The following is a 27,062-nucleotide window of genomic DNA, read 5'->3' as shown; positions in this document are numbered from 1 at the left end:
CCAAAATTTTAATATCTCATGCCAACATGAGTTAGATGCACAATACCAACAGCCACAGTTCTTTCTGGTTTCCAGTTGTGTTGTGATGTTCTATTTTACCCGATGTTCAGTGTTTATTAGCTGGCCTGTTAGCTGTGAGCGAGAGGCTAATTTTGAGCACCTTTCCCCATTTAGTCACATGAAATATGAGCGTGAAAACAGAGACAAGTACAGGACCAATAACGCATGTTTACGTGTTAGCTTATGCTAGCACACATATAGCTTTTGTTCACACACTAACTTTTGGTAAAAGTCTTTTGCTAGCACCCTGTAAATTTTTGCTAGCACTTTGTGAGCTTTTTGTTAGCACACTCAAAGCTTTTTAGTACTTAGTATTAGTATTACATTTGCTAGCACACATATAGCTTTTGTTAGCACACCTTTAGCGTTTACCACGCTATTAACTTTTGCTCGCATTCTGCTAGCACCCTGTTAGCTTTTGTTATGACACTGTAAGCTTTTACTAGCACACTCTAAACTTTTGCTAGCACACTTAAAGCTCTTGCTTGCGCTGTGTTAGCTTTTGTTAGCACACTGTTCACTCAGAAAACAGTCACAAATACTCTGTTTTTTGTTTTTTTACAGTGAACTGGAAAGGAAAAGAGCCAGAAGGAGGAGTTTTGCAGAGTTTTATGGAGGTCTTCCTTATCATGGAGGTTCTCCTCATGGGAAGAGCGGGACTGATTGACTCACATATGGAAATGAGGTGATGCACTTGTACACTTGTACTCTTGTACTTGTCTGTAGTTACGCTCTGCCTGATGTAAACGGGTCTTAGATGGTGCAACAGCGGCATGATGGTTCTGTAGTGTCAGTGTAAAAGAAACCGACATATTTGCATTTTTTACATATTCTTCAGTTAAAGGTTAAGCCACCTTTTCCCCCAGAAAATGCACTGGAGGGAGGACAAACACACCCTGCAACCCTCCAGCTGAGTTCGGAGGGGAGTGGCTCCGGTTTTTAGGCCGGGCAGGTTGGAGAGAGGCGGAGGTGTGGCCACGGGCCTCCAAAACTCCCCCTCTCCTGCTGCTTGGTCGCAGTTTGCTGCTCCAGAGGGTCGGAGGTGGAGGACGGGTGAAGGGAGGAAGAGCGAGCCACAGCGTCACCACAACCTACCCGCTGCGCATCAGTCCTGCGCCAGCATGAGTCTGTACGGGTCACAGAGCGCCCTGAACCGCAGAGTCGGGTCCAAAGGAGACTTGACTGGCGGGGGGACCTACCAGTTCGGAGGCGGAAATGGATACGAACCCTACATGGAAGGATACAACTCCTACACCTTTACAAGATCCTCTGGAGGCGGAATGGTTAGCGGCATGGGAGGCGGAATGGCAAGCGGCATGGGAGGCGGAATGGCAAGCGGCATGGGAGGCGGAATGGCAAGCGGCATGGGAGGCGGAATGGGAAGCTTCGTGACAGGCGGCACGGGAGGCGGAATGGCAAGCGGCATGGTTAGCAGCATGGGAGGCGGAATGGCAAGCGGCATGGGAACCATCGTGACGAGTGGAATGAGGTATTAATTACTTTTGATTTGATTTGTAAACATCCCAAAACATTTCACGCTACCGTCCAGAGACACTTGTTGTCGCGCCGCGCTGCGGGGGGAGGATCTACGTCCCCCTCAGAGCTGCGCGTTATTAAATATTTATCACGTTTTCAGCTCCTATCAACTTCAGTCCTGCAGAACCTGCTTGGACACACAGTCAGCATGAAGCTGTTGCCACCTAACTTACAGTAAATACATGGGAATATTTGCAGGAATCATAATTAATTTGCTCAGGCGTTGCATGGAGGAGATGATAAAAACCTGAATCCAGCGTTCCTTATTGGTGTGCTGGAGGTGTTGTAAACCTGTAGGACTGGGCGAGGAGCTCAGGAAAAGTCACGCAATGGGATTTTTATCGTGAAATATTGCCTTAACCGTAAATTTTACGGTACATAACGTACTTAAAGTGAGCTTCAACAACTCAAAAGAAAAAATATCAGTTTGCGTTTGTCAGAAACATTTGCAAAGTTGCACACCAGAAGTGAAGAAGCTGAAACAGAGCCTGGTAGCGCACATATTCAGGATTTGGTGATATATCGTGATAAATCATCAACAGGAGCAGCTGGGATATCAATACTGTCGCGTGAAGAAGTACTGCAATACATTGCTGCTTCAGTGTTACTGCACATCCTGACTAATCTGCAGTAAACACATGAGCGTATTGGCAGGATTTATGATTCATCTGCAAAATATCTGCACTCTACAGAATCTGAACTTCATTCATGTAAAATAACTGAGTTTTTGTGTGTGGATATGAAAATGTATTATCATAAATGTCCAACACTCTCACACACACACACACACACACACACACACTCTCACACACACACTCTCACACACACACACACACACACACACACACACACACACACACTCTCACACACACACACGCACCCTGGAAAGATTTGTAGCTCTCATTGAGCCGCTAAATTCCCGCTGCTGCAACGCTCGATTCTGGAGGCGAGTGTCAGAGCTTCCACGCCGTTGCCCTCTGAGGAGTGACGTGGAGGAAAGGCCAAGATGGTGTTGCTGCTTTCTGGGTCCAATCATGTGGTAACAACCCCAGATTCAGATTCGGAAAACTTTATTTATCTCCAGGGGGGGGGGGGGCAGATGACAACATTTGGGCCTTCTGACCCACTGTTGTCAACCAAGCGAATGCCGGCCGATACGGATGAGCTGTGGATGTGTTGGTGTGACTCGAAATGTCATTTTGAATAAGAGTGTAATCAACTTGAGATAAATCAGTCACCGCTTCTTAATTTCCAGGTGTGCTGATGGCGTCAGTTTTAGCTGCTGCTTCAGTTTTCGGTCTTTTCTCAGGCCAAACTTGGCGTTTCACACGATGAGCGTTGCAGGGAGCCGCAGAACGCGCGGAGCTGGTGACGTCTCTGCTCGTCCCCAGGCTTCCTCTGGCTGCTGTGCAGCGCAAGTTTTGAACAAAAATGCCCGGAGGTCTGTGACTAGAAACATTGTTGAGCTCTGAAATGAAACAAAACAGGCCTCGCCGATGCAGCCCATGAGAACAAGATCCTTCTAGGACTTAGAGCACCGACGAACGGATCACTTTTCAATATCATGCGGATGACGATGTGCTTTTCCAGAGAGGCTGAGGGTTGGAAGATGAAGCGGAGCCAGCGAGGCTGACCTCCTGCTGCAGGTCCTCCACAGGCCCCCGGCCTCTTCTGGAGTTTAGTCTTGACCTTTAATATTCCTAGCAGAGCTGTGCTGGCAGATGAGCTCAGGGTGAATTCAGGCCAGCAGGAGATTAATAAGTGAGTATTAAAACAGGGGCCAAACAAACTTGCCTTCAAAATAATAAAAAAAATTCAAATAATACAGGAAACCAGTGCAGAGATGCTAAGATAGGATCAGATTTCTAATGTGATATTGAGGCTTGCAGAGGTTTACAGTATTTACGGTCCTTAGAGCAGGACACGGGGAAGGTGTGGAAGACGGTCTCAGGATGAATCGGATCAGCTGATGATTTATCAGGCAGATTTATCTTCATTTCTCTCAAACTGTTTCAGCGTCTTTGGGTCACAGGGAACATCCGAGTGAAATAAGAGGTACAACAGTCGGGATCCACAGGCTCGAGCAGCCGCAGCGTGAAGAATTAGCCATTCGTATTTTGACGTTCACGAGCTTGATGATGACGATGCGTTTACTCTGCTGCCCCCTGCAGCGGCTCCAACCTCGGTGCCATCCACCAGAAGGCCGTGATCCTGCAGGGCCGGTGCCAGGAGTACCTGAAGAAAGCCGAGTACGCCCTCCAGTCCGTGAGTCATGATTTACCTCCGCATCATTTCTCAGAAGAATGTCTGAGCTGGAGCTCGTTCAGATGGGGGGTTTTGTTGTTGTTGTTGTTGTCAAGCAGAAAACACCGTGGTAAAAAGATGCAGGGACATGTTTTTGAGTTGCAAGTTGAGCAACAGGGTGAGTAAAACTTGAATGTTTGTGGTTGAATGCGGAAAGAAACCACGCTGGAATTGAAGGCATTCACCCATCTTTGGTTAGACTTTGGAGTGACCGCCAGATCTGCAGAGTTACACAACGCACACGCCTCCTTCCGCTCGAAGTCGAGCTACAGCTCGAGAATTTTTGTTTTTTTCTGCACAGTTCATCAGAAGTGCAGGAGCCATCAATGTCTTCACGAGGGACGTGGCCATGTGATGGATGAGCGCGTCGGCTCTTTCATCACCCAGGTTCAGCTGTCAGTTCTCCAGGGTGTTTGAGAGGGAAGAAGCACCGCTTCACTCCGGGGTCCCGCAGGTCCTCAGACAGGAGTCCTAGTTTAGACACAGAGGACTCAGGGTCACACAACGCCTCGTTTTTGTGATGTTAGTCGTCCTTGTAGAATTTACCTGGCAGAAGAGACGTTATAAAATCTTGTAGATGATGTCAACACTCCCTGTCAATCCCACTCCTGATCAAAGCTCTCATCAGGACTGACGCCGATGAACACACAACCTCGTGTAGAGCAGCAGAGACATTTTTCCAGCTCCTTTTAGTAGTTTTCCTTCTGATTTCATGACAACAAACCCTCTTTTTTCCTGTTGTCCTCTGTTTCTGTTTGTTTCTGAGATGTTCAAGTACCACAGAGCCGCAGTGACCCTGAGCCTCTGTAGTCCGTTGACCCAAAGGTGGACGTTTCTCCTGCCTTGTATCCGGGAAACTCCCACAACAGTTTTAATCTGCCGTTTCCAGTAAAGTCAAATTAAATATCCTCACACTTCCGTTAGCCTTGATGCTAAAGTTGTAGCTAATACCTAGCATAGCGAAACCACCTGGGCTCCAAAAGGCTGTAAATCTACTCCTGTGACATTCTGACATTTTTCTGCTGCCTTGTTCCCTCGTCTGGAGATGAAGTTGTCCTTGACTTCTGCTGTCAGTGACAAGCTTGTGGCAGCTTGACTGACATCATCGGAACGTGAATTGGAAGCCACTTGCTCTGTCTTAGGACCCGCATCCTGAGCTGGGAGCTACAGATTTATGGGCTTGATGTCGCGGTTGAAGCAGCAACGTGACGGCAGCGGTTTTGTTAAAGCGCCAAAGGTGCAGCGCTGTTCCTGATTTACCAAGTGTTGCACGCGTTGATGATTTAGCATTCGAGCTCTCAGATCACGCTTTACCTCGCATCTCCGGTTTTAAGAACGATTCTCATCCCAGGCATTCGCTCGGCTGTTGAAAGGGCAATAAACTTTCTCTAAAATAGTCTCTAAAAGGTGACGTATCTAATTTTTCCACTGTGAGGAGATTGCTTGATCTTGTCGTGTGTATGTTTAAGCTCGTCTTCCCATGCAGCCTTGTGATTGGTGGCTTTACTGGTTGCAGGGCGGCTCCGCGGGCGACGCCGAGCGCTACATGGCGATGGCCAAAGAGACCATAGAGCAGCTGAAGAGCTGTGCGATGGACCTGAGGCAGCTGGGACAGCCGAATGACAACGTCATCAGAACGTGAAGAAAACCTCCCTTTGTTATTTCTCTTTTTTTTGTTCGCTCTCTAACCCTAAACAATAAGAACAGCTATGATAAAACTTTATCCTCCGTATTTCGTACAAGAGGACACACAATGTGCTGCACAAATCATAAAAAAGACAGATTACATGGTGTCGTTTCTCTCTCCCTGTCTGATCTGTAGCATGGAGATTTGTAAAGACCAGCTGAAGGGCGTCCACATGGCCATGACTGGCAGTCTGCAGAGGAGGAGGAGCACAAGAGGAAGCTGGGAGGAGCCGGGGAGGAGCTTCCACGATGCTATGGGCTGGATATCGCAGCAGAAGGTGCTCTGACTCTCATGACCTCATGGGTTAGATGAACTATGATGTCAACAGAGGAAGCTAGTTCCTGCTCAGATTCAGTAGGCCAGCAGATTATGTTTTCTAGCATGATAAAACTTGCTGCAACTGATCGAATCAGAACTCCATTCAGAAAACTGTCGTATTAGAAGTTGTTTGGTTGCCGTCTCGTGTGCTGATGTGACAAATCACAAATTTGTACTTTGTACAAACCAGCATCGTGATGTCGTTACTTTGGCGTCATTTTGGATCTCTTGATTGCGATTTAATTGCTGTAAAATCTAAGTTGCCAGCAGTGGCCGTTCAGACGCATTTCCCTGGAGGCGGCTTTGAAACTCAACGTTCTCACCTCGTCTCCACCGCTGCTCACAGGCCATCACTTTCACCATCAGCCCCCAGATAATGTACAGAACCGGCGGACAGCGTTCAGTCTTACAGGTCTTCAAAATTCACAAGGCAGCTGTGTGGTTATTTCAGTTAAGGTCGATGAAGGGAAGAAAAAAAGCAAGAAGAACCAGCGTGCATCAAAATGTTCTGGTTTTACAGCCTTCTGAGGATGTTTGATAGTCAAATCCTGGCTGTAGGGTGGAGAGTCACTTGAAGTTAAAAAAAAAAAAAGGAGTAAAACTGCAGTAAATACTGCGGCCTGACTGACAGCTCCCATTATACACCAGAACAGTGCACAGGCAGCTGCACTGTAATCTGCATAGCGACAGTCAGTCAAACGGGAGATGAAGGCAGCTATGTGATGCGTGCTGGCACAGATGCTGGTGTGGACAGTTGACGCTCCTGGCAATTACGCGTCTCATCTGACGGGGAAATGGAAAAATCTTTGCGCATATTTGCTGCAGAGGAACAGAAGTGAAAGGCTTTTAATTTGTCTTTAACGCTCAGACGAATTAACTTCTGGAAGGCTCATGACTCGTTTTGACTGAGGTGGCTCATAAGTTCACAAAAACATTTGTTAATTCTGTTTCTCTGTCTCCCCCTGCTGGCGATGTGTCAGGCTCAGAGGAGTGTGTTTCGATTCAGATTGCTGTACCGACACGTTCTGCTGATCAAATTTTTGTCTTTTTCTGTTTAAGCGTCTGATTGAAACAGCGTCCTGGGGGGAGGATCCCGCCGCCATCGACAAGAATATCAGCAACCACCAGATGCTTCACAGCTCCATCCAGAGGAGCGCCGAGGTGGACCGAGCCAGGGACGACCTGGTGGGTTCAGAACGCTCACGTAACATCAGATGACAAACTCTGCTCCAAGTTACTCTCACAAAGATGAAACCAACCAGGAGCATCAAATGAAGGAAGTACCAGAAAATGGATCTTTAGATAAAATAATTGAGAGTAACTTTTGTACCCTTTACATTAAAAAAACACGCAAAAATGATATTGCAGACGTACATAACGAGATTCGTGTTATCTTTACGTTCAGAGCCTGCTGCTGTTGCAAATACCAGTTTTGTGACACCAGCAGGAGGCACAGTCAGAGCCCCAAAGTGCATCTTCCTCTTAAATTCTAAGAAAGCTAATCACGCCACGCTGGTGCTGCTCCAGTCTCTCTCGCTGACTCACAATGATCTACTCTGCACACCTGAGACTATCTGTCCACAGCACTTGTATATCAGAACAAGTATCGATCCATAAGAGTCACAGTTTCCTTCTTCAGCAGATTTAAAGGAGAACTTCAGGTTTTGTTTGTTTATTTTAAATCAATCTGGACCCTCTTTTCCTAACTCTCATAGCCACTTTCTAAGTCGCTGTAGTGCAGAGCAGGGCCAGAGCTGCCTGCGGCCCCCGAGCAGCCAACAGGTGGGGCAACTGGCTCCTGTCAGACTACATCCCCTAAAAGTGCTGACACCGACACACTCAGATTGTTGTCATAACTGTCTGACAACATAACGGAAACAAACGGAAGGTTTATTTCCATCATGACTCTTGACGCTAAAGTTCCAAGTATTTCTGTCTTAGTGCCTCATGTTCCCAAAATCCTGAAAACATTTTGTGATTGTACTTCGTAGATGAAGAAAGGCGACAAAGGGAATCTTCGTGCTCTGGAACAGGAGTGGGACAGCCTCCAGGTGAACCGAAGTTCTTTTACTACCTGAGTATTTTCACTTTTGAAGCGGCGACCCTGTACTTACGTGGCTCCTTTTTCCTGTGACAGCAAATGTCGTTTGGTCGGACGCAGCAGCTGGCAGAGCTCAAGCAGATCCTGGAGGAGATGTCCAGAGAGATCATGTGGGTGAACGACCGGGAGGAAGAGGAGCTGGTGTTCGACTGGGGGGATAAGAACCTGGACCAGTACATCCCACGCAAGCAGGAGAGCTACTCCGTTAGTACACTGCTGAAACATGAACAGGAGCATGAAGAGATATGATTTCAATTTAATCGCCTTTTCTTTTTTTCCGACTGCCTAAAAAGATTCTTGGCGTTCCTGCCACCCTGAATGACATTAATGTTTCACCTGAAGCTAATCTGCGTCTCACGAGGGAGCAGTGATCAGTGTGAGATGAGGGTTTGGCAGCTGCAGCCTCTCTGTGATTAAAGCTCTCCGTGCGCTACAGAAACTGATGAGTGCTCTGGAGGACAAGGAGAGAGACCTGAACAAGCTGAAAGCCAAAGTTGACGCCCTCCTGAAGAACGGCCACCCGGCTTCAGACAAGATCGAGGTCGGTTAATCGGTTTGTTCACGTAGTTTGTGTATGTTGTTATTTGTAGTTTTGTGAAAGGGATTTCAACACAGTTGAATTTTGGAGACATTGTGCAGCGATTCTTATGTTTGCATTTGGTTTGATGTTCCTGCATGAGAGACTTTGATGTGTGGAAACAAAGAGAGACCCAATCGCAGGCTCTGACCATTATAGAAGGTGTCCCTCAGGGTTCAGTTCTGGGCCTTGTCTGGTTTACCATTTACCATCCAATGTCTCATCCTGGGAAAGCTGCAAAGTTCATTTTTAAACACATGACGCTGTTCTCTATTTTATTGCTATTTCTGTGAAATAAGTTGCTGATCATCTGCGTTTCATGCTTTTCAAAATGAGCTAATCGGCTTCAAACTAGTGCTAAATGCTAGTAAAACAAAACCTGTGTTGCTCTGTAGAGCCACAATTCCTGTTTAGAATGACCTTGGTGTATCTCCTGTGGATGAGCTTAACATCGAAAGAATGATGGCCAGTTGCGAGCCCTGGACGCAGAGTTAGTCGCCACCAGCTGTAACTGTTTTTAATCGTTAACAGTTTGGATTTGTTTTGTCCTTTGTGTTTCCCAGGCCTACAGGGACACGCTGCAGACTCAGTGGAGTTGGCTCCTCCAGATCACCAAGTGCATCGACGTGCACCTGAAGGAGAATTCAGCGTACAACCAGGTAACGTGACAAAACGGGACACTGTCAGCTGATCTTCTCTCCATATGTTCAGAGTAACAATGGATGAACTTGGCTACAACTTACGTAGCAAAGCATCCATGCAATGTGCTAACATGTTCCACTTCCGTGTTATTCAGTCATTGTGTAGCTCGACGAGCTTCAGATTGTGGCTCGTAGCCAATGCACATAATCCCTGAAGAATAACAGCTGCTCGAGGGAGGGAAGGCTACGGACACAGACAACTGGTCTGGTGCGGTATACTGGAGCGCCTACTGGGGGAGGAAACTGCCTCCGACACGCTAGCAACACTTGGTAGCAGCGGTGATTTGGTGATTGCTGTGTCTTAGAAGAGTTGTCATTTTCTTAACTGAAAACAAATGGATTGAAAAAAGAAAAAAACACAACCCACATGAATGGACAAAAATGAGTGTGACAAACGAGGAAATTACAGATTCAGAGCATACAGCAACTCAAAGTCAACACCTGGGAGGGGGACTAGCGCACGGACAGCAGGAAATAAAAGAAAGGTGTGTTCGAAGAAGAGCAACAAGGCAGAATTCAGGAAAACGCAGAGATGAATTTATTTCCATCCTCCGTGGACCCGATCCTGTGTGTTTACGATGCAGACAAACTCACTCCAGTTTCAGGAAAAACAACTGCCGCGAATCCTGAATTCAGAGAAATTCCTCCAACTGGGAGTTGTGAGAGGAGAAGTGAGTTGCAGATACGCAGGTTGTTGTGGCTCCCAGTTCACCCTCAAGTGTCTCGTCTCCTGAGATGAACTCAACGACCGCGTCCCCTTCATTTGTTCGAGACGTTACTAACACTGTGTGTTTTCCAACAGTTCTTCAAAGAGGCCAACGAGACGAACAGTTCCCTGCAGAAGGAGCTTGAAATGGTCCGTAAGAAGTTCACCTGTGACAAGAACACTACGTTGGAGAACCTGCTGGACCTCCTCAGAGGACTGGAGGTACGGCAGCTCAGCTGACCTGCATGGCAGGGGAGTTATTTTATAAGCAAAGTTTCTTAAAAGGCCTTGTGGCAAAGACGCCCCCATAAACCTGCCCCCCGAGGCTCCAGAAAAGTATGTTTTTAAATGATGGAGATCTCTGCTACTTTCATTCTTTTTTTTTTTTTGTGGTTATTTTATGTGACATGTTGTTCATTTTCCATGTCTAGAGAGAGAGGGAGAGGATTATGGACAACAAGAGGCTCGTTCAACATCTGGTCAATAAGTCCAAGAGCATCGTCAGGCTGAAGCCCAGAAACCCCGAGGAGAAGAGCAGCAGCCCCGTCATCGTCAAGGCTCTGTGCGACTTCAAGCAAGACCAGGTCAGTCTGATGATGACATCATCCCTGACACCCACTGACGCACTAACGACCCATGAATAATTAACACACAATCATAAATTAGAACTGAAGAAGCTTCTTGGATGAGAGGTCGAAACGTCTTCCCCTACAAGAAGTGAGTCCAGTTGCCTAAACTCATCGTTCTTGAGAATCAGCAGATATTGGCCTTTTTTTCTTTTTTTCTTTTTTTTTTTAATGTATCAAAATTGGTCCATCAGCCAGTTTTGTTTAAGACATTTATGGTGAGTAAACTATGCTTTATAGGCTCTGCCAAATGTTTAGGAAACGAAGAAAGACTATTTTGAATATTTATAATGTTTCCATGCGAGTGTAGATGGTATAGACTGGTAAATATCTGCTGTCGCTCAAATCAGATGTTCAAATATCACCAAAAAAATCCAACAACGTCCCTCACTAACTTGACGCCGGGCACACGAACAAAAAGAACTCAGCTTGAAAGTTTCCAGTCTCTAACTGCGCCTCCATGGTCAGCAGGAGGACTGTATCTTCTCCCCAAAAGCTTTGAAGACAAACAGTCCTTGTGGTTTTCTGCTCAATATTTCCTATCGTGTTTGGAGACGGATGTGATTCTTTATTGATAAAATGCTTTTATTTTTTTCATCGGCCTCCGCAGAAGGTGATCTGTAAGGGCGACGAGGCGATCCTGAAGGACAACAATCAGCGCAGCAAGTGGAACGTCACGGGACCTGGAGGTCTGGACATGTTGGTGCCCTCTGTGTGCCTGATCGTACCACCTCCCAACCCCCTCTGCATCAGCATGGCCAGCAAGTAAGATGCAGTTTTTGCTTCAGTCTCTCGGTCCAGGTGAAGAGAATCAGAATCCCTGCAAAGACTTGATTTTCGTCTGTGTGGTCAAAAGGAACGAGCAGTACTACGAGTCCATCCTGACCATCTGGAACCAGCTGTACATCAACGTGAAGAGCCTCATCGCCTGGCAGTACTGCCTCATGGACATCAAACACATCAACTCCCTCACCATCACCATGGTAACTGATGGATGAACTCCCAGAAACATTTATTTGCAAAAGCATCAGTGTTGAGGCGTCATGGTTCCATTCCAGTTGTCTTGTGTTGATGCTGAAGTCAAACCTGCTGTGTGTGCGTGTGTGTGCGTGTGTGTGCGCGCGCGCTCAGCTGGCTAAGATGCGTCCCGAGGAGTATCGCCAGATCATCAAGAGCCTGGAGACTCACTACGGGGAGTTCAAACTCAACAGCCGTGGCTCCCAGATGTTCGCTGACGAGGACAAGAGGAACATCGAGAACCAGTTCACAGGAGCCCAGAACCACTATGAGACACTGGTGGTCCAGCTGCCTACTTACAGTCAGTATCCCTACAAATACACCCCGCCCAAAACTTCTACTGTCTTTTATCTCTGTGTAGAAACAATAACCAGATGTCAGCAACTGCTCCACAGCACCTGCTTAAACATCACCTAAACGTTACAATTTAAAACAGAAAATGAAAATATCGAGAGAGAGGACCAAAATTCAACTAAAGAATGAGAAAGATCCTGCAAAAAAACGATTCAAGTCATTTCGAACACAACAGAAAATGCAGCAAATCAGTAACGTAAGATTGTGGAGTCCAAATGTTGGACCTCTGTTATTCCAGCAACATCCATTTTGTCTCCTCACAGTTGCGCAACAAGAACAAATAGGAATTCAGCAAGTAGCTGAGCAGCAGCGTCTGGCTGCTGCTGCTGAAGAGGAGGCTCGTAGAACTGAAGAAGAGCGACTGAGACTTGAAGAGGAGAGACGGAGAGCGGAGCTGAGAAAGGCCGAGAAGAAAAAGGAAGTGAAGAAAGAGGTGGTGAAAGTGGTCAAGGCAGAGCCAGTGAAGAGGAAGGTGGTGGTCGCCTCCCGCAGCCTGTCGGAGCTGCACGCACTCCGGCTGAGGCTGGAGGCGGTCGAAGACTTGCTGAGTCAGCACGTACACGTCTGCGTCGGAGAAGACGGCGTGCACGACTGTGGCATCAAGTTCACACAGCTAGAGGTGGGAGGGCAGACACACGAACTCAGAAATAAGAAAAATGAGATGGTGAGTCATTTTTTAACTAAAGTGTGTGTGTGTGTGTGTGTGTGTGTGTGTGTGTGTGAGTGTAGAGTGTGCAGCGTGATGTGGACCTGATCCGTGACGAGTACCTAAGTCTGCAGGAGCGTATTATGAAGGAGCTGGAGGGGATGGCTGATGCAGATAAAGCCCAGTTCCTTCGCAGTGAACTTGGGATCATAAACCAGCGACTCAGCAGCCTGGAGAGCTGCTCATCAGCTTACCTGCAGAGGTACGACCTCTCTCACTCCGACTCCTTCAACAACACCAACAAGTTCAAGTCTCTCTGAAATTTCCCACTTTTTTGTTAAAGCAGTTGGAGCTCCAGTACACAAGGATTTATTTCATATTGCATAGATTCATGTAGCAGTTGTCTCACAATATGCTGGACAATCCGCTGTCCCAGGAAATTACGATGTATTAAAATGCTCCATGACCATAATTCAACATAGATGAGCACTGAGGACCTGTAATGGTGTGTTCAGGCCGACTGGGAAATTTACTCGCTGAATTACTGGCGTAATTTCAGGTTAGTAGCACAGGTTACGAACACATGATTATTCACTTTTTTTACTCAGGAGAAGATGAGCTGCGACTTCAAAGAGTGACAGCAGTTTCAGTTCGTGTAAAACTTATTAAAGTTGAAAGTCTGAGCTTGAGCAATGATGTCGTCAACATCGAGACACCAGGTGAATCTGGCTGCGGTGGCTCTCAGGAGAAAACCTGTCTGCTCCTGTCCCATCAGGATCCGGGCTCTAAGGGACATGCTGGAGAGTGTGGCACGAGCTGAAGATATTGTGAAAGTTCATGAGGCGAAACTGACCGAGAAGGAGACCACATCCCTGACGCCAAGTGAAGTGGAGGACTATATGTTGGTCTTAAAGGTATTTTATGAGTGACGCTACTCGCCAAAAGAGGCACAACGTTCCAATGAAGATAAAAACCTGGTCCTGACAGTGGCTCCTTCATGCTGTTAGAATCCTGTTGACTGGTGTGTCTTTCCTGTTTGTAGACTATTAAAGCAGAGCTGGAGCAGAAGAAGGATGTCCTGGCAGCCATGGAGGCAGAGCTGGCAAAGGCGAGCCACTGGAACAGCCAGGTGGGGGGGCACTCCCACAGGTGCGACATGATGCTTTGCAACTACACGGAGCAGGTGGGCCAGCTGTCAGACCGCTGGAGACGAATCCTGGGGCAGATCGACACCCGGTACGTCTCCTTACCGCCTGCCGTTAGTACTGAAGTGGTTGTCTACACGTCTGTGTCATACGTGTTGAGGAGTATGATTAAGGAGACTAACTTCATCCTTTCCTTGCCTTGGTCAGACTCCAGGATTTGCAGTTGTACCTGCCTCAGCTGACACACTACAAACAAACCAGCAGCGACCTCTCTGACTGGATTGATGCCACACGGAAAAGACAAGACACCCTGCAGGCCACCAAGATCACCAGCCTTGAGGCTCTGAACGAGCACATAAACAATCAGAAGGTAAGCAGCCTCTTATTTCTATTCACCGACTTTCTTTGTGTGCTGAGTCTTCGTCCAGGACATCTGACACCTCCACATTTGTTTACTCTCCAGGGGCTGAACTCAGAAATCAAATCCAGAAGGGAGGCAGTGGACAGTGTGCTGAAGGACAACGAGGCCTGTGTGAACAGCATCAAGGTGAGGAGGTCATCTGTGTGTGTGCGAAGACTTAAAACAAGTGTTGTCAAAAGTATCTTTTAAAATATATATATATATATAAATAGATACTGAAAAATGGAACTAGACAAAGGAAGTAGCAGGAATGCCATAAGCAGACTTATCTATATGCCGCATGCTTCATACTTGCAACAAAATATGTAAAGACCACAAACTCAACTTAACAAACCCGCCAAACTCAGTCAGACATTTCGAGATGGTGGTGGCGGTTCTCTGTTTGCTTTAAACAAGTTCATAGGGTTTGTGTTTGTGATTCTCAAAGCCCTCAGTCAGGCAGCGCTGACGTTGAGAGGAACATAATTTTGACTACGGTCGGAAATACAGTTAAGATTTGTGCTGGGCTTGCATGCTTAATACAAGATAACGTAGTTGTTTTTTTAAAGACTGGATTGACAGAGAAGAAGGCTGAGGTTTCTCAGAGGTCGGTGTGCTTTTCTCTGCTACGAGCCAAGAAAGAAACGTTGTACAGCATAAAATGTGTGTAAAGATCTAAAATGTTGTGTCCTCAATGTCAGTTCTGCGTAGTGGCGTCGGTGGTTTATTTTCCCACTTCCATTTCAGCCATCCCTTTTATTCGGTACGTTTTATACAGTTTGAGTGAGTGTTGTTATTTCACCTCCATTCTGTAATAAAACGTACCAGTGCTGCTTTGTTGTTCCACCTCAAAGTTGGTCGCAGAGATTCTCACAGCCAAATCAGAGACAGCAGGACAGGAAAGGTGCAGCAATGTGCATGTTACACATCACACCAGACGCAAGCACAGTTACAGCGTTACACGCTACACTGAAATACTAATCCAGCATTTTGACAGCATTCTTTGTTCATTGTAAACCAGCAAAAACCGGCGTGATGTCAAACTCTGTCTGAACCTGATAATTTATGTCTTTGCAGGACTATGAAACAGATCTGGCTTCTTACACCTCTGGTTTAGAGACTTTGCTCAACATCCCCATCAAGAGGACAATGCTGAAATCGCCATCGATGGATCTCAACCTGGAGGTAATGAAAAGGCACAAGGGACAGTGTCGGAAAATATTAGCTTCACTCTGTACGTTCAAGGTCAGATTAGGGGCAGGGACGAGTAATAATTCTGATTCAGTAAAGATGTTTTCTCTAAATTAATCCTTGAGTCTGTTTGGGTTTTTTTGTCCCAGGCTACACAACTTCAGACCCGTTACATGGAGTTGCTCACACTGTCAAGTGACTACTACAAATTCCTGGGTGACCTTCTCAAGAATATGGAGGAGCTTAAGGTACCGATGTTTGGAAGATACCACAATGAAACAGGAGGTTGAGGAAGCGGCCTGTGCATTCATCTAAACTCTGTCTTGCTTCCAGATTCGTAGCACCCGGATTGATCTGTTAGAGGAAGAACTTCGCTTGTTGAGGGAGGGTATCGAAGACCGTGATGCCAAGAACAAATCGCTTGAAGACTCGATCGCTCGCTATCAGCTGGAACTGTCCCAGTCACAGGACCAGCTGCTGACAGTGGAGGAGGTGAAGCAAAACACAGCTCTACAGTGCAGTGCCACCAAGGAAAACCTCGACAGCACTCAGAACCAGCTGGCAGACCTCAACGACCAGCTGGCACGTCTCAGCTACTTGCTGGAGGAAGAGAAGAGGAAGAAGAGGCTGGCAGAAGAGCGTTACACTCAGCAGCAAGAGGAGTATGACTTGGTGCTTAGGAGGAGGCAGATGGAGCTCGAGACGGTCAGCAGGTCCAAGTTGGAGCTGGAGCAGAGTATTTCAAGTAAAGACCGCCAGATTGAACAGCTGAGGCGGCAGCTGGCAGAGGAAGCAGCGAGGGTGAAGGAGCAACAGATGGAGTTGTCAAAGGTAAGGAGCCAACACAGTGAGGAGATAAATAACTTAAAGCTGAGCTACGACTCCCAGATCCATGTCAGTCGCACCAACATACAGAAGCTGTCAGCCCAGAGGGAGGAGGATACTGCGCAGCTTCAGCTGCAGTATGACAGGATGGAGGCAGATCGGAGGGGTCTGGAGGAGGAGGTCAGGAGGCTCCGGACGTCAGTCAGCCAGACTGAGGAACAAAGGAATAGGGCCGAGGAGGAAGCTCAAAGTCAACGCTTGGTTATCACAGAACAAGGGCGCAAGGTGAGGGAACTTGAAAGTCAGGTGGAGATGCTGAACAGGCAGAGGGACGAGGAAAGCAGCCAGTACAAGGAGGAGCTGGCAGATCTCATGAGGAACCTGCAGGAGAAGAGTGAGCAGCTGGCCTATGTCTCTCACAGTCTAGAGGAGGAGACCCGCAGGAGGAGCATCTTAGAGGAAGGGCAGGGTGTGCTTGAACAGTCTTTGGCCCAGCTGCAGGGAAAGCTAACTAGTACATCAGCTGCTGTGAACCAGCTGAGCAAGTGTGAAGAGGAGCTTCAGGAAGTGCGTATGCAGCTGGAGAGGGAGAAAAGGGAGCGAGGCAGAGTAGAACAGAACATGAGCCGGCAACAGGTGCGCATCAAGGACCTTCAAGCTGTGAGAGATGGGCTGGAGAACCAGCTGGAAAACATGAGGAAGGCTAACCAAGAAGAAGTGTCCAGGCGGAGGCAGATTGAAACAGACCTGGAAAAGACCGCCGTGACCGTGAGAGAATACACCGGCACCATTAATGCACTACGCCAGAGCCAAGAACAAGCCAGCACATCAGAAAAGAGAGGTGGAGAAGAACGTCTCAGGCTGCAAGAGGAGCTGGAGAGAAGCTTGAAACAAAACAGGAGCTCTACTGAGCGAATGACACAGCTGAGCGCTGAGATGAAGGCCCTGGAGCAACAACTCCTCCAGGAGCAGGCAAGAGTCAAAGAGGCAAATAACCGAAACGAGGGTGTGTACAAAGCTATGGAGGAGAAGACGAAAACGCTGAACGAGAACATTGTTGAGCTTCAGAGGCTGAAGGAGATGTCTGAAACCCAAACCAAAGAGACGCTTAGGCTAGAGGAGGAGCTAAGGAAAGCCCGACATGATAAGGAGGAACTCATAAGATCCAAAAAGGGAAGTGATGATGAGTTCTCCTCCCAAATTACAGCCCTGGAGCTCCAGCTGCAAGCCAGCGAGCGCAACAACGTAGACCACCGCAACCTGGTCTCAGACCTCTCCTCGGAGAGGGAGAAACTCAGAGCGGAGACTGAGAAAATGCAAAAGCAGGCCATCGAGGTACATGGAAGTTTGGCGCTTAGTCCTGGACTGCTCTCGTCTTTCCAAGTGCTAATTTGGAACAATCAAGTAGTCATGACTGCCTGTAGCTCGCTTGCATGCCTGTAGCGCCCCTCTAGCTGCCTCCCTCTCCTTCAGCAATTTGAACGCATACGTCTGTGTGTGTTTAAATGAACTTGCATGCCATTCACTTGCATGTGAGCATACCGTGCCTCACTGTCTCCCTCCTGCACTGCTCAGATATGCAGCTTGCATGCTTTTTTGCCTTTGCTTGTTTTGTCAGTGTCATCCAGACCGCCGGCCTTCTGGTCTTATGCAGTGTGATTGTTTATAATCTTGTCATGGCGTCTTGTTTTATCTTTGTACATCGCAATCTGAAAACTTGTAAAAACAGCACATTTTATTATCCTTAATGCCTCCTCAAGTTACGAAAAAAATATTTGGGGCAGCTCAGTCAATCGCTTTGTGGCCAACAATCTGTGCTGTTTTTCAAATTGACAGAATGTTGACAGTAACTATTTTATAGAAGTAGTTGTGTTGATAGTTGCTCTGCTCTTTTGTTGTCATATTTGTAGCTGCTATTTTTAGGGAGGTTTATTGATTGATCCCTTTTTAAAATTCCTTATATGAATTGGGGCCTGTGTCCACTAAGATGTTGTTTTTTTTTTTCTTGCTTGAAAAAAAATCAGGCGCTCTCCTGAATGCACTCAGCTGGAGCACGTTTGAGATGCAGCTTTTGGTTGCTATGATACAGAATGTTCATAAAAGTGAAAATGTCAGCACAAAATGCTTCCTTCCATCCTCTGGGTGCCGTGAATACTGAATCACAGTGGCAGAGAAGTCAGACCTGCTGATTTGTGTGGGTTCGTGTATTTTTTTTGTTTTGTTTTGGCTCAATTCTCGAGGACTACAATCATCTGACCAAGTACTCTTTGGTAGTTGTTGTTTTTCAGCCTTCGCTCGATTCCTACAGTTTATCTGACGGTACTATTTGTCCCACGCATCCTAAACTGTGATTGTAAGACCGGGTTAAATATAACAGTGTTGAGCACTGCGTTTTAACTTAATTTTAATATTTTCATCTCTCAGCGTTTGGTAGATGAGGCACAGAAAAGACGCTCATGGCTCTGTTGGGCTTTTTGGCATTTGTGGCTTAGCGTAAAATGTGGTGCTGCCATGAAAAAATAATTTTAAAAAAACATCAGCTGCAAGAAAAAAAATGCTTTGGTGGACACAAGCACTCACTTCGCAACTTTTGTAAGACATCTCAGTTTTTTTTTTCTTTTGTTTTGTTTTGTGATGGGAATTTTGCAGTTTTCTTATCATATTGCTGAGTCAAAGCAAATTGAAAAGTCTTTTGGCTCACACTTCAATCAGGGGTTAAACAGGATATCAGTTTTAACAGATTTGATGAAGTGGACGACCCCTGTAGCCTTTAGCTTGTGTGACGTCGTCACACTTTAAGCAATCTTTGTTCTGTTTTTTCAAATCTTAAACAAATATCACATACAATTTGAATAAGCAGGCAAGAACAGAAATAGTCCATCATAGTTGTTACCCCTAGTTGGGTGTGAGTCAACTTTGGAACCTTCTTTTCGCATCATTTTTCGTACCATTACAAAGTTTTAGTTCATTTAGTTATAGTCTGAAAATGTCTGATTTCAGTCGCGTTTATTTCAGAACCTGTTCTATCCTGACACTGTACTTTTAACAACGGTTTACTTTGCTGTAAGATTCAGTGGAAATCGTAGGGCTTAACATACTGCAGGTTTATCACCTGATTTCCAAGATGGCTAACCTGCTCTCTCTCTTTTATCCTCTATTTTTCTGCAGACCTCAGCCATGTTGCAGTCCATTCAGTCCCAGTACAATGACATTGTGAAAGAGCGAGACGCTCTGTTGCTGAAACTGCAGATGTCAGACAAGGACAAAGATCGCTACCTTAGACTTGAGGAGGAACTCACACGCATTAAACTATCCTTGGAGTCTGAGATTAACAATAAGCAACGTCTGCAAGGGGAGAACGAGAGGATGCAGAGAGATTTAAGTTACTGGAAGGACCAGTATGACAGTAAGCAGGGCCTGATAAAGCAATTTGACGCAGACAAGGAACGCTTGGAGAGAGAAAAGAGCACTTTGAAAAGTGAAATCGAGAGGCTGATGAGGGAACTCAGGGAGCTTGATGAGGCATATAAAAGTAAGTTGTCAAGCCTTCAGAAAGAACTGAGAGAGGTGACCATGCTCAGACAATCCATGGAAGCTGAGCTGAAGAAAGCAAGCGAGCCCCCAACTTTGGATGCTTCCACAATCACTTTCGATGGCGTCCGCAAGCCAGTCACAGCAAATAAGTTGCTTGACTGTGGTGTTTTGGATAAACCAACATTTAGCCAGCTTGTGAAAGGACATAAGAGTGTCCCTGAGGTGTCTGCTGCAAAAAAGATTAATCTAAAAGGGACAGGACCAATAGCTGGGGTGCTAATTGAAAGTTCAAAAGGTCCAGGATCCATTTCTGGACCCTATCGTACAATTACTCTCACTGAAGCCAAGAAAGAAAATCTCCTGCCATCGGATAGTGCTGACCTGCTACTAGATGCTCAAGCTGCCACAGGCCACATCATTGACCCCAGAAGCAATCAGAAGTTGACAGTTCAAGAGGCTTGTAATCAAGGTGTAATTGATAACGAGGATGTGGGGAGGTTGCTAGCAGCAGAAGCAGCAGCTGTAGGATTCAGTGGTCCTGGCACATCCAAGCCCCTTTCAGTGTTTCAGGCTTTGAAGAAAGGACTGATTGACAGGAACACAACACTACGTCTGCTACAAGCTCAAGAGTCGGTGGGGGGCATACTAGATCCCATACTAAGCGTGTTCCTTCCCAAAGACACAGCCATTGACCATGGTCTAATTGATGAGGACATAAACTGTGCTCTAAATCAAAAGCCTGAGCTTTACCTGGACCCAGAAAATGAGAATGGTGCAACCTATGTTTCAATGAAAAGAAAATGCAAAACAGATCCACACACTGGTCTTCTGCTTCTTCCTGCACCTGAGAAGATAGACCCCTCCAAACTCGTTTTTGATGGTGTTCGGAAATCAGTCACAGCACCGCAGTTGCTGGATTGTGGTGTTTTGGACAAGCCAACATTTAAAAACTTAGAAAGGGGTAAGAAAACTGTCCCAGAGGTTTCTGTAGACAAAAACATCAATCTCAAGGGGACAGGCCCCATCGCCGGTGTTATAGCTGGGACTCAAGGCAAGATGTCTTTGTCAGAGGCCAAGAAAAAGAATCTCCTTCCACCAGATAGTGCAGATCTGCTACTGGAAGCCCAGGCTGCCACAGGCCATATCATTGATCCCAGAAACAATCTGAAGCTGACAGTTGAGGAGGCATGTGACAAGGAAGTGGTGGACATTGAGGATCGAGACAAACTGTTGGCAGCAGAAGCTGCTGCTGTTGGCTACAAGGATTCTTTTGCAGCCAAGCCTCTGTCAGTGTATGAGGCCATGAAGAAGGGACTAATTGACAAGAAAACCGGTGTGCGTCTGCTGCAGGCCCAGGAGTGTGTTGGAGGGATACTTGATCCCAATCTCAGTGTGTTTCTCCCTCAAGATACAGCTATCAAACGTAACCTATTGGATGATAATTTAAGTTATGCCCTAAACCAGAATCCCAAGTGTTACCTTGACCCAGACACAGAAAGTGATGTTAGTTATGAGGCTTTGAAGAAAAGATGCAAGACAGAGCCTCACTCTGGTCTCCTACTGCTGCCGATCACCGAGCGAAAAGACCCATCCAACCTAATTTTTGATGGCGTCCGTAAGCCAGTCACAGCACTGCAGTTGCTTGACTGTGGGATCCTGGACAAACCAACATTTAACCAACTAACAAAGGGGGAGAAAACTGTCCCACAGTTGTCTGCAGATAATCATGTCTTTTTAAAGGGGACCGGAACGATTGCTGGTGTAGCAGCTGGACCGTTAGGGAAAATGTCTTTGTCAGAGGCCAAAAGACAAATGCTCATGCCCCCAGATAGTGCAGATATGCTACTGGATGCCCAGGCAGCCACGGGCCACATCATTGATCCCAGCAGCAATCAGAAGCTCACAGTAGAGGAAGCATGTGCCCGAGGAGTGGTAGACGTTAGAGATCGAGATCGACTGTTAGTAGCAGAAGCTGCTGCTGTAGGGTTCGAAGATCCTCGTACAGGTAAGCCTCTCTCGGTGTTTGAGGCCATGAATAAGGGACTAATTGACAGGAACACTGGACTACGCCTACTCCAGGCCCAGGAATCTGCAGGGGGTATTCTTGATCCCAACCTCAGTGTGTTCCTCCCCAAAGACGCAGCTATCAAGCGCGGCCTTGTGAATGAAGACCTTTGTCGTACTCTAAACCAGAGTCCAGTGTGTTACCTTGATCCAGATACCGAAAGGGATGTTAGTTATGGGACTCTGAAGAAACGATGCAAAACAGAGTATCACACTGGCCTAATGCTTCTGCCAGTCACTGAGAGGAAAGACCCTTCCAGACTGATATTTGATGGTGTCCGCAAGCCAGTCTCAGCACAACAGTTGTTCGAGTGTGGAGTTCTTGACAGGCCTACATTTAACCAGCTCGTCAAAGGGGAGAAAACTGTTCCTGAGGTTTCTGTGGAAAAGGTAGTCTACCTGAAAGGGACAGGGCCAATTGCTGGGGTGTCATCTGGAAATCATGGAAAAATGTCTTTGTCAGAGGCCAAAAAACAAAATCTCCTTCCCTCAAGTAGTGCACTTTTGCTATTGGAGGCCCAGGCTGCCACAGGGTACATCATTGACCCAACAACCGATGAGAAGCTGACCGTGGAGGAGGCATGTGCCAGGGGAATGGTGGACACAAAGGATAGAGACAGACTTTTGATAGCAGAGGCTGCTGCCGTGGGCTTCAGGGATCGTAGCTCAGATAAACCTCTGTCAGTGTATGAGGCCATGAAGAAGGGACTAATTGACAAGAAAACTACTGTGCGTCTGCTGCAGGCCCAGGAGTGTGTTGGAGGGATACTTGATCCCAATCTCAGTGTGTTCCTCCCTAAAGACAAGGCTATCAAGCGCAAACTTTTGGATGAAGACCTTTGTCATGCTCTAAGCCAGAGTCCTACATGTTACCTTGACCCAGAACCTGAACGTGATGTCAGTTATGGGACTTTGAAGGAAAGATGCAATACCGACTTTCAATCCGGTTTAAAAATTTTGCCAATTGCTGAGAAGTTTGACCCGTCTAAACTGATCTTTGATGGTGTTCGCAAGCCAGTCACAGCACAGCAGTTGTTTGATTGTGGGGTTCTGGACAAAACCATGTTCAACCACCTACTTAAGGGGAAGAAAACTGTCCCAGAGGTGGCTTTGGATAAGCAAGTTTTCCTGAGGGGTACTGGGTCAATTGCAGGGGTTGCGGCTGGACCTTTAAAGAAAATGTCCTTTACAGACGCAAAAAAACAAAAATTGATGTCCTCCGAGTGTGCTGACATGCTACTGTGTGCTCAAGCAGCCACAGGCCTCATCCTTGACCCTCGGGCTAATCTGAAACTGACCGTAAAGGAAGCGTGTGCTAGAGGAGTAGTGGATAAGGAGGATGAATCAAAGTTGCTTGCAGCTGAGGCCGCAGCCATAGGTTACAGAGACCCAAATACTGCCAAACTCCTGTCAGCTGGCCAGGCAATGAAGAAGGGATTGATTGACAAAGACACAGCTCTACAAATACTTCAGGCTCAAGAGTCTGTCGGAGGTATTTTGGACCCTGCCCTCAGTATTTTCCTACCCAGGGACATGGCTATGGATCGGGATCTCATAGATGAGGACCTATATCAGGCCCTAAATCAGTGTCCTGAGTGCTATCTGGATCCAGACACACAACTACCAGCTAGCTATGTGTCACTGAAGAAGAAATGTAGAGCAGAGTTAAACACAGGCCTTTTGCTTCTCCCTGAACCTAAAAAGCCAACAACTGTCCAGGGACTCAGGGGTGAAGTGTCGGTCATAGATCTGATGAATGCAAACCTCCTGGAACGATCTGATATTGACCAGTTGAGGGCGGGCAGGTTGACAAGCCAGGACATCGAACACCGCCTACAGTCCTATTTGAGAGGCTCTACTTGCATAGCAGGAGTTTTTGATGAAGCTAGTGATAGAGTGATGCCTTTTTATCAGGCCATGAAAGAGGAGCTGTTGCGACCTGGGACCACCCTGGAGCTGCTAGAAGCTCAGGCCGCCTCAGGATTTATCGTTGATCCCGTCAAGAACCTTTACCTGACTGTTAGTGATGCCTACAATAAAAGGCTGTTTGGACCAGAGTTCAAAGACAACCTACTGACAGCTGAGAAAGCTGTAACAGGCTATGAACTGCCAGGTACAGACAAGGTCATCTCGCTCTTCCAGGCCATAGAGAGAGGTCTGCTGGTCAAAGGTCATGGCATCCGTTTGCTCGAGGCCCAGATTGCCAGCGGTGGCATCATAGATCCTGAACATAGCCATCGTATTGACATAAATGTAGCCTACGAGAGAGGGTACTTTGATGCAGAAATGAACAGGATCCTGACCGATCAGGATGCTGATACTAAGGGCTTCTTTGACCCCAACACAGAGGAAAACTTGACCTATCAGGAGCTCAAGAAACGTTGTATCACAGATAAGAAGACTGGCCTTATCCTTCTGCCCATTGCGGACAAGCGAGAGTCGACTTCAAAGAACACTCTGAGAAAGAGGAGAGTTTTGATTGTGGACCCCGAGACCAACAAAGAGATGACAGTACGTGAAGCATATGACAAAGGGTACATTGACTATGACACCTTCCTGGAGCTGTCCCAGCAGGAGTGCGAGTGGGAAGAGATCACCATCACTGCTCCAGATGGTTCCCAACAGTTTATTATCATTGATAAGGAGACAGGGAGAGAGTATGATATCAGTGAACTGCTTGAACAGGGAGTGATCGCGCAGTCAGACTTCAATAAGTATCGTTCACGCGCCATCACTCTCCCTCAGTTCGCTGATATCATCACCAGTAAGACCAAGCCTCGGCTGTCGTCACGTTCATCAACAGCTTCAAGATCATCCGCAGTCTCAGGCGCGTCCTCTGTGGCATCATCAACTTTGAGAACCTCAGAAACCTCTGGTTTGTCTTCAGTGATGACATCATCATCATCAGTCGTGTCGAGATCCTTATCGCCCACTCGCTCCAAGATGACCACAACAAAAACTACCACGATTACAGAGCGCGGCAGTTCAGTCATCAGTGGAGCTCGAAACCCATCTGACAGCCTTAAGCAAATATCCAGCGTGTCTATCGCCTTGGCTTCACCCGTTGAAGCTGTGGGTGAACAAGAGCCTGTGGGTGCCATTTTTGATACTGACACCGTAGAGAAAATTTCCATCATGGAGGGTCTAAACCGTGGTCTTGTGGATTCTATCACTGCTCAAAGACTGCTGGAGGCTCAGGCCTGCACTGGAGGAATCGTCAACCCCTTGAATGGGCAAAGGCTCGGCATCCAAGAGGCCTCCCGCCTTGGCGTAATCAATGACAACATGGCCAATAAGCTCAAGCCTGCCCAGAAGGCCTTTGTTGGATTTGAGAATGTAAAAACCCAGAAGAAATTGTCTGCTGCTGAGGCCATGAAGGAGATGTGGCTGCCTTATGAAGCCGGCCAGAGGTTCATGGAGTTCCAGGTTGCAACAGGGGGGCTTTATGACCCAGAAACGGGCAGTAGAAGAAACATAGAAGATGCTTTGAGAATGGGCTGGCTGGATGGCAGGTCAGCGCAGAAGCTCCAAGACTTCAGGCACCACGCGAAGAATCTAACATGCCCCAAGAGCAAACTAAAGATCTCATACAAGGAGGCGCTTGATAACTGTCTGGTGGAGGAGAACACCGGGGTGAGGATGCTACAGGCGTCGTCTGTATCTTCCAGAGGGATCAGCAGCCCCTACAACGTCTCCTCAGCCCCAGGGTCCACCACAGGCTCCAGAGGCGGCTCGCAACGAAGTTCCCGTAGGAGCAGCTTGGACATGGGTTCCCCCGCCTCCTCGTTAACCAGTAACTACAGTCATACCACCTACACCACCCAATCCACCAGATCCATGATGTAAAACCCAAGAAGAAAAAGGCCTCCTGGTCATTTTTCCTGTCAATGAATGCAAATTGAATTGTTGGGGATATTGGGATTGTTCTGAAAGAAATTTTGGAAAATGTCTTCATCGTGTGAGGAGAGAGATATGAACTCCAGGAACCTTTTTTTTTTAATTTTAGCTTTGCTGTCCTTTTTAGATGCTGTAGTCAAACAATCACAAGACAGCACTTCAAATATATTTTTAGGGGGAAAATTGTATTGGTATGAATGAGTGTTGTTGTCCCTACAAACTAGAAATTATTACCATAGCATGTTTGTCATAGATTCTCCAAAATCACATTTTTTAAGCTTTCCTTTGGTAACATACTGGTGGTCTGTTTGTTTTACACTTAAATAGCCTTTATGTTTTGTGTGTGTGTGTGTGTGTGTGTGTGTGGGGGGGGGGTGCATGGTGGGACTGCGTATAGAGGCGTAACTATCATTTTGTACTGAATTTGTTATTAATCTTCGTTTCATGCAGTTAATCTTTTTCAATTTTGTGACATTTTCCCAGTAACTCAAAATAAAAGCTAACCTTGAAAGCCTCGTATGGATTCATGACCATTCGTACGTCGCTCATCGATCTCACAGTTGCACAATCACTCCAATTTAAATTGACACATTCAAGGAATGCAGAAGAAGTAACTGATTTTCAGGTACGAATCTTAAAATTTCGCCCTTGAAGATGACGTCCTTAGTCATTTAAAACATGATAAGGTTATTAATGAATCAGGTGTTAATGGGGCTGGGAAAAAACTTAACCAAATACCTCCATTTGTACGATACTTTCATTTGAGTAAACTCACAGATTTCTCAACGTGTACTTTGTTTGTAATCCGTAAGTGCTGGAGGTTTTGTCTGTTCATTGAAATATAAAGCCAAAGCTAAAATATTAGCATGTGGGAGGTTTGCATACCACACCAACTCACTGAGCCTTCCTTCAGGACCAGCAACAGGATAGCGAACAGAAGGTGAAGTACTCAGTAGTGATGGTACGTGATTCTTGATTGTAGGAGTTAAGGTGCTTCTATACATCCGTATTAAATCAGTCCTTAACTCCAAAACACAAAACGTGATCCCATTTACACTGGAAAATACAATCCTGGTTACTGAAAAAATGCAACAATTCTCAGATGAGCTTCATCACCAATGTAAATTAGATGCCAGTTTGTGTCCAATCCACTTTCTTTGATAAGATTCCTGTAATTCCAACGCTCATCCTTTGAGTTCAAAAAATAAAAGTGCATTTTACACATGATTTTAACACTGAACAGGTCATTTGAAAGTTGACGTGAAGCTAACATGCTGAGGCCAACGTTTAGGAATCTCAGACATGGTTTTTGGTTGGATGGACTGGTGACCCGTCCAGGGTGAAGCCCACCTCTCGCCCAAAGGCTGCTGGGA

The 27,062-nt window shown here is 46.6% G+C and overlaps 1 protein-coding gene across 2 annotated transcripts; it reads left to right on the top strand.

Moving 5' to 3' along the window:
- Window positions 1-1,054: 1,054 nt before the first annotated feature.
- Window positions 1,055-26,058, top strand: dspb (desmoplakin b). 2 transcript variants are annotated; one of them, XM_086223380.1, is made up of 24 exons: window positions 1,055-1,549; window positions 3,768-3,861; window positions 5,417-5,538; window positions 5,723-5,864; window positions 6,965-7,090; window positions 7,897-7,956; window positions 8,043-8,210; window positions 8,443-8,547; window positions 9,147-9,242; window positions 10,087-10,212; window positions 10,422-10,574; window positions 11,227-11,381; window positions 11,473-11,599; window positions 11,748-11,934; window positions 12,251-12,606; window positions 12,717-12,895; window positions 13,409-13,547; window positions 13,676-13,869; window positions 13,986-14,148; window positions 14,242-14,325; window positions 15,256-15,363; window positions 15,519-15,617; window positions 15,703-17,529; window positions 19,363-26,058. In XM_086223380.1, the coding sequence occupies exons 1-24, from the start codon at window positions 1,182-1,184 to the stop codon at window positions 25,636-25,638; spliced, it is 11,454 nt and encodes a 3,817-aa protein (XP_086079506.1). In that variant the 5' UTR covers window positions 1,055-1,181; the 3' UTR covers window positions 25,639-26,058. The 2 variants fall into 2 exon arrangements, with proteins under 2 accessions (XP_086079506.1, XP_086079507.1); XM_086223381.1 differs by having other exon boundaries at window positions 1,063-1,549; window positions 15,703-16,200.
- The last annotated feature ends 1,004 nt before the right edge of the window (window positions 26,059-27,062 follow it).

Source organism: Aulostomus chinensis, chromosome 14 (genome assembly GCF_037954235.1).
Source record: "Aulostomus chinensis isolate RoL2024-O1b breed Wild chromosome 14, RoL_Achi_v1.0, whole genome shotgun sequence".
NCBI classification, from domain to species: Eukaryota; Metazoa; Chordata; class Actinopteri; order Syngnathiformes; family Aulostomidae; genus Aulostomus; species Aulostomus chinensis.
Note: the sequence above shows the minus strand (reverse complement) of the source record. Positions and strands in the feature narration are given on the sequence as shown.